The following is a 7,526-nucleotide window of genomic DNA, read 5'->3' as shown; positions in this document are numbered from 1 at the left end:
ATTGCCTCACCAAATGAATCTCGACGACATCTAAATGGACCATAATGCAAGGGGTGGTTAGTTGCTCAACTATCACGTGTTCCCATGTGTCAATATAGGACCGTGTGGGTTTATACCAAGTCCTAGGATCATTGGATTCCCACTAATCCTACCATTAAACCTAGCTTTGGAAAGGGTCCCTAAGATTATGCCAACGACAAGACCCAACATAATTTCATTCCAAGACGAATGTTCATATTTGAACTCAAAGGTGTGGCACATGGGTTTTACAGCATTGCTATTTTATTTTGAGCATATTTGCATAGTTCCTCAATCAGATGAGTATGAGCAAAAACATCAACAACAAAATTGGAATCCTTCTTGACTTGGCGCTCAAGTTACATGGACTCGCCACATTTTGTGTAAACTTATTATTATCCCTCAAGGAAGTTTTCCTCTTTTTAATGAAGAGCTCAAGAAAGTTGGCTACACAATGATTTATGGAATGTTGACATTTCAAGAGGTTTTTAACATCGAGGACTAGATTACAAAAAAAATTGTCTTACTTACACTCGGGGCTATTAAAAATAAAGAGTCAAATTTGTAACAAATAAAAAAAGGGGGGAGGGGGGGGGGGGGGTTTATTATATAGTTTCGATGACTAACTACCAACCACCACAAATAATCTTCGGTGTGGACAAGGACAAAGGGGGGGGGGGGGGGGGGGGGGAAGAGAACCTATGAATTTGTCTGACGATTTTCTCCATTATCCATATCCCAGTGCATGAATACATTACATATATATACTATCACGTGTCATTTTAATTACATATGGAGGAGTTAAGACAAAAGAGAGACGAGGAAGTTTGATGGCAGGAGGGATTTATGATGTAAGGGATGAAGTGGTCGAATCGTTCTGTTGCATTCCGATGATCGGGCCTTTCGCGTTTTCTTGGGACCCTGGAATTTTCAAGAAGCGTTAGGGTTCGGAAACATGTGGGTCTGGCAAGAAAAATGAAGGAAATCAAATGTGAGGGATGGGGATGTCTCTCAAGAGGCAGGGGAGGAGGGTATGCACATAAATTTATGTGAAACCAATCAAAGAGAGAGGGGTATCCTTGTAATTTTAATTACCTTACCACCTAATTCTTCTTCTTCTTCTCGTTTTCTTCAAATACTAACAAAAATGAGAAATTTAAAACTTCTAGATCGAACAAATCCAAATAAATAAATAAATAAATAAATAAAAATAATAATGCGGCTGCGCTCTTCGCGCCATTTGTTCCGGGCGGGGAGGTTCCACGTCACGCAGGTTCCGCCACGTGGCACATCGGTGACGTGGCATGGCTGCCTTCCTCGGGCCGTGAGCGCGTCGCGTGCCGTGTGTGCCAAAAGAAAAGCAAAACGCAAAAAGCAAGAAAGCAGAAACGCAGCGTCGCCGTCCCCCTTTTTGTTTTTTCTTCTTGACTTCACTAAAATTTAACACTAAAAATTCTTTTCTTCTCATATTCTCTCATTCTTACATACTTACTATTATCAGAACCCCCCCCCCCCCCCCCCCCCCCCCCCTCTGTCTGTCTGTCTGTCTGTCTCTGTATCCGTTTCTCTGCGTTTTTCGCCGCCCTAATTACTACTTAATTACTACTATTATTACCCCCAAATCCATTCCATCATCGCCCCTTCCCCCATCCCCTTCAATCCCTGATTAATCCATCCCTCACATCTCTCCCACTACTCAAATCGATCTATCAATCAATCAATCAATCAATCGCCCTTCCTTCTATCCTAGTCACTAAATCAATCACCCTTCTTGTACGTATATCGATTCTTTGGCTTGCTGGTGAATCCCATTATCATTTTCTGATCCTAAACCCTAATCTTCTATTAATAATATCCTTCCTTCATTTTAACTTGGATTATCCTAAATTCCTTTTATCCCCCCCCTCCTCAAATCCTTCTTCAGATTAGATTAGGTCCTGTATCTTAAGCTTCGGCTCATCCGCTAGCTGTCGATTAATTTACCTCTAATCTATCTTAATTGAGATTTTAAGTAGCTAATTAATTGGATTAATCGCCTTCTCCCGTCCGTGCTCCTTATTGATTTAGCTCTATTCTAACTTCATTTATATTTAAGCAGCTAACTAATCATATAACAAATTCATTGTCCTGGCTATGCCACCAGATTGTGAAGAAAAACCGGGGGCAGATCGATCAAGAGAGCAAGTTTTCAAAGATCGATTCATTCCTCTGGTCCGAGGGCAGCCCAACGGATCGAGCCTTCATAAGGCACCGATCATTACTAGTTCAACAAATCCATGTATTGGAGATGAGTTACCGATTAATGATAATATAGACCTTGGTTTAAGTGATCATTCAGAGGATAGATCTGATGTGAATATTATATCGGTAGGTCTCCATGCTGATAATCATCAAAAGATATTGATGAATCGGAAGAGAAGGATCCTCGCTTCTTCTGGGAATTTCTCTCTGGTTTGTAAGATCTGCTCCAAAGAATTCTCTACAGGGAGAGCTCTAGGAGGCCATATGAGGATCCATAGTAACAATTCTCCTAAATTGGAAGGAGAAGAAGAAGAAGAGGAGGAGGAGGAGGAAGTTAATTGTTCTGTTATCTCAGATCAAATGAATGAAAAGAAGAGGAGGAGGAAGAAGAAGCAGAAGAATCTCGATTCAGATATGGATGAAGGGTGCTATATTAATCGGCCTCATGAATCACACCTCATGGATGAAGAAGAGGAACTTATCGTTCATAATTATGATTATCAGACCACTCATCCGAATCATAATAGTAATCAATCCATCAATGGCGATGGTGGCAAGCTCTTCTGTGTTGATCAATTCGGAATGATTCATAACAGCAGTAAGCAGGCGGCTATAGCTAACAAGAAGAAGAAGAAAAAGAAGAAGAAATATTACTACATGAGCAAGGAGTACAGCCATGAGCATGGTGATGACCTGCATGATCGTAATAGATCTGCAGGCTTTGCGTCAAAGGATCAAGAAACCCTAATGAGCGGGAAGACTGAGAAGAAGAATGAGCCTGCAGGAGATAATATGGATCATGCTCGGGAAGGAGGAAGAAGCAGCAGTAATGGTAGGAATATATGCCCGGTCTGCAGCAGGGATTTCATGTCTCAGAAAGCTCTGTTCGGCCACATGAGGAGCCACCCAGAGAGACAATGGAGAGGAATCCAACCTCCTGCTCCTGCTCCTCCTGCTCCACCTCCTCTTCCTGCTCATCAAGATAATGATCGTATAAGCAGCGATTCTAACCCAAATAGTGGTAGGAGTAATGGTAGTAGTGATGATCTGAGTGTTTCTGATAAATCTTCTACCAGCAGATCATCGTCTGCTAGCAGTCATCAACCATATACTCATCATCGATTTAAGCTCGTCATCAGTAATAAACTTGCATCGAAATCAGAGGCTCATCATCCTCTGGGACTGGAGTTTTTAGCTGCAGGCCATGAAGATCAGATCATGCATCAAGAAGAAGAACCAGAAGAAGAAGAGGGGATTCATCATGAAGAGATCCAAGAAGCAGGTGTTGATGATCAGATTCGTCTTCTGAAAGGTACAATGGAAACTAAAACAGCTCAATGTTTCTGGCCCACTGGTAAGAGATCCAAGAGATCATCTGCAAGGCATAGCAATAATGGACATAAAACTATAGGATTAGGTCATAACTACATAAAGAATTCATCCACTAATCACACAAACTATGATCCCTCCTCCCCATATCCATCACCACCACATGAACAGCTGCCACAGCTTGGCCATAAAAGTAACAATCACACTAATATTGATGATGATGATCATGAGTTGAGCTCTACTACTCTTGAGACTGTGCTGACCACTGAAACCACATCTAATAACATTTACATAACTAATGCAGATGTAGAGGTTGAAAGTGATGAGAAAAGGTTGCCTGCAGCAAGACTTGATTCAAACCCCATATTTGATCATTTGGTGGGGATGCCTGAGGAGTCTCCCCATGATCAATGTGATGATGGCCATGATGAGGATGGTATTAATGGTGGTGATGGTGATGGCCATGATCATGGTCATGATCAGGATGGTATTAATGGTAGTGATGGTGATGGTCATGGCCATGGTGGGATGAAGGAAGTTGATGTAAACAAGAAACCAGATATTATCATGAAAATGAAGAGACATCATGACCATGATATCGATCTCGCCCGGTGCCTCCTCCTCTTATCTAATGGAGGAATAGATGTAATACACCAAGATCAAGAAGATCAAGAAGGTCATTACAATGGTGTCAAGCAGGTACCAGAATTTAAGCAACCTAATTATATAGTTCCCGACACTGGCAATCATCGCCAACAGCCCCTCCTCTCGGAATCCACCGCCACTACTACTGCTACTACTACTATTAATGGGGAAGATCCTTTCACTTGTAAGCGGCCTGCTACCGTACTGTTTGGCATGGATCTCATAGCTCGTAATCATCGTCAGGTCTCGGAATATTCCAGCGGCCACGTGATCCGATCCGATCAATATTCCGTAGAGCCCAATGATAATAATGAGTATGACATAGGTCCTAATGGTACCATCATCATCGGAGAAGCAAGTGGAGTGAATTATAATGGACTCGATCGTGTACTCGAGATAATGAGGACGACAAAAAAACAGGAGGGCCCATTACATATAATTTCTTCTGATATCATCAATGTCAGGAAGGTGGATGAAAAAGAACAAGAAGAACAAGAAGAAGATGATGATGATGATGATGATAATGATAATGATATGAATGTGATTTATGAGAATGAAGTGCATGTTAAGCATGATAGTAAACTGAGATTATATGTGTGTAGTGGCTGTAAGAAGAGCTTTGGATCCCCTCAGGCACTGGGAGGCCATAGAGCAAGCCACAAGAAGAAGAATGGATGCTATGCCAAAGATCAGATCAGCAGCATAACTAGTAGTAGTACAGCAGCTTATAATAATAACAGATCATCACTAGTTGATCCAGAACAACAACAGGAGGTAATAATGCATGGACTAGAGGAGACAGCAGCCTCTACTAATAATAGTCATAGTTATGCTAATATTGGTAGACAAGAAGACTCTTCTCCACTTGGATTAGAGAGAATGAAGAAGAAATACAGTGTTAGTTATGGCAGGGAGATCATTAATAACACCAACAATATGCATGGACATGAATGCTCGGTTTGCCACAGAGTTTTCCCGACGGGTCAAGCTCTGGGTGGACATAAGAGATGCCATTGGACGGGCCCGGGGAAATCCCCCCCACATGTAGCAGTAGCTCATCAGAACATTGACACCACATCTAGCACTTCTTCTTATAAGGGTGTTGGAGTTCTGATTGATCAGTTCATTCGAAAAGGACACCATGGTCATCCCATCTCCTCTCCTATCCAGCGGCTTAATAATGCCACAATCAGCGGAGGACCATATACTACTGCTTCAACAGTTTTCAATGACAGTAAAGTAGCTGTGATTGAGGAAACAGAACATCATAATCATCATCACCATCATGTAGGTTTGGACTTGAATTTGCCTGCACCATTGGATGATGATAATGATGATGAGACGAAGAATAGTGGTGAGGTAGAGTATATGATGCTTAAAAGCCATAATGATCTTGATGATGGAGATGGTAATAATTCCACATTTAGGCAATCCTGTCTGCATTCTTTCATGCCCGGGCTATGTCCACCCCCTTCGAATTCGAATCGAAACCCTCAACAATTTGATACGAATTGGAGTAGGACTCCCACATTAATAAATTACCCTAGCTTCAACAGAGATTAATGAAGAAATCCTGGTGGTGATGGCGATGGCGATGGTGATGGTGATGGTTAATGGGCAGCCGACATAGCTACATTTATACACTCATTGACTCCACACGACCATATGTTCATCACCATCAGATAAAACACATCGATCATGCCTTAATTATACTTGTATACAGAACAAATAATTACAGGAATTTGGAGAAGTAACAAATTTGGCACATTGCCATGGTTTTCAACAGTATACACAGTAACCTTCAGCGTTTTTCCTTTTGGGGGGATTGTATTATACGGAACCCCTAGACTAACTGTAAATAAAACTGATATGTTATCCTCACATCTGGTTGTAACTTATAAAATTTACACCGACATTATTATATGATGATATTCTTTTAAGATAATTACCACAGGTCTTGTATGATTGGAGATATTGATCTGTTATTTGATGACAGTAAATATAGATAGTCTTCCTCTGCAAATTAGAATGCTATGTTATATATCTATAAACTGCAGATATTGATGTATTATTATTATTATCAAACCCATTTCTTGAAATTGAAAATTGTATTGTGTTTTTATTGCTTGGATTGAGATTTTGATATAGATACGCATCTCATCTGTGTTCTGCTGCCTGCATCTAATTCCCCTTGTGCCAACAACACGTGGATTAATTGGGTAAAATATCGCATCAAAGAAATGTTGTCATTATAACTTTTTCATTCAAAATCAATGGAATTGTCACGATCTAAGTAATTATAATATCACATGTTGGAAGTTTATGGAATCAAATTCATTACAACCTAATTGTAAGAATTTTCCATTAGAAAGTTTCATTATAACCAAAACTGCAGATTAACTAAATCTCCCAGCACCAGTGGATATAGTCAAATCCTAGATTTAACGATGCCAACGATGTGATCTTCAACAAGATAAGGTCCTCTATGCATCTAAACTGGAAAAATACTTGACTTTTTTGGATGTATTTGGATCAAATCCAACAATTGAAATTCCGTCGGTCAAATGTACAGCCGAGTCCAGAACTAGTTTTCTGCAGCATATTTTGGTCAAACAAAAAGACTGGCAAGTTGAGTAATTTGAACGCATTATTCAGCCATGGAACCTATGATCTCATTTCTATTACCTTATATAATAATGTTGAGGGCTCCCTAAAAACTATTTCAAGAGTTCTTGTTTAAATTTAAGGAATCATGGTTTCTATAGTATTTTGTAAGGTCAAAAACCCATTAAAATGAAATAACATTTAAAAAGAGAAATTGAAGTGTCAGGGTATATATAGACAGCTAAATTAAAGTCCATAGAAGCATTATGATGCAGGCTTTCATTTCCGAATCGCTGAATCTCGAACCACCATATCACGCGCGCGCACACACACACACACACAATAATGACAAATTAGCTACGTCTATCTCTTCTTTGAAACAATGAAAAGTTGTAGCAACCAATTTAACAACATTGAAGGTGTGCTAAATCTTAATCTTTGGAATTTAACAACATTGCCTTTCTTTAGCATCCAATTATGAATCTTGTAATATCTATCTAAAGGAGGTAGGTAGTTGTAGTTGTAGTTGTATATCCCATCTCTGTTAGGAAAAAGACTTACTCTAGATTCTTGTCACATTTAATGGTTTGTAGAATCTCAATATTCCAATGTAAGCGTTTCCTAACCACAAAGAGTTCCTTTATTACGAGGGTCTTTCCCTCCATATTATGTGTTCCAATAGTTATTTC

The 7,526-nt window shown here is 39.9% G+C and overlaps 1 protein-coding gene across 3 annotated transcripts; it reads left to right on the top strand.

The window, feature by feature from the left end:
• Positions 1–1,892: 1,892 nt before the first annotated feature.
• On the top strand, positions 1,893–6,205 carry LOC147862037 (uncharacterized). 3 transcript variants are annotated; one of them, XM_087322398.1, is made up of 2 exons: positions 1,893–3,571; positions 3,893–6,205. In XM_087322398.1, the coding sequence occupies exons 1-2, from the start codon at positions 2,152–2,154 to the stop codon at positions 5,794–5,796; spliced, it is 3,324 nt and encodes a 1,107-aa protein (XP_087178524.1). In that variant the 5' UTR covers positions 1,893–2,151; the 3' UTR covers positions 5,797–6,205. The 3 variants fall into 3 exon arrangements, with proteins under 3 accessions (XP_087178524.1, XP_087178523.1, XP_087178522.1); XM_087322397.1 differs by having other exon boundaries at positions 1,893–3,613; XM_087322396.1 differs by having other exon boundaries at positions 1,893–6,205.
• The last annotated feature ends 1,321 nt before the right edge of the window (positions 6,206–7,526 follow it).

Source organism: Azolla caroliniana, unplaced genomic scaffold (genome assembly GCF_043228905.1).
Source record: "Azolla caroliniana isolate FFs.n. ecotype wild unplaced genomic scaffold, voAzoCaro1.0.p SCAF_7, whole genome shotgun sequence".
Lineage (NCBI taxonomy): Eukaryota > Viridiplantae > Streptophyta > Polypodiopsida > Salviniales > Salviniaceae > Azolla > Azolla caroliniana.
The sequence above is the reverse complement of the archived record's forward strand: the minus strand, read 5'-3'. Positions and strand labels throughout refer to the sequence as shown.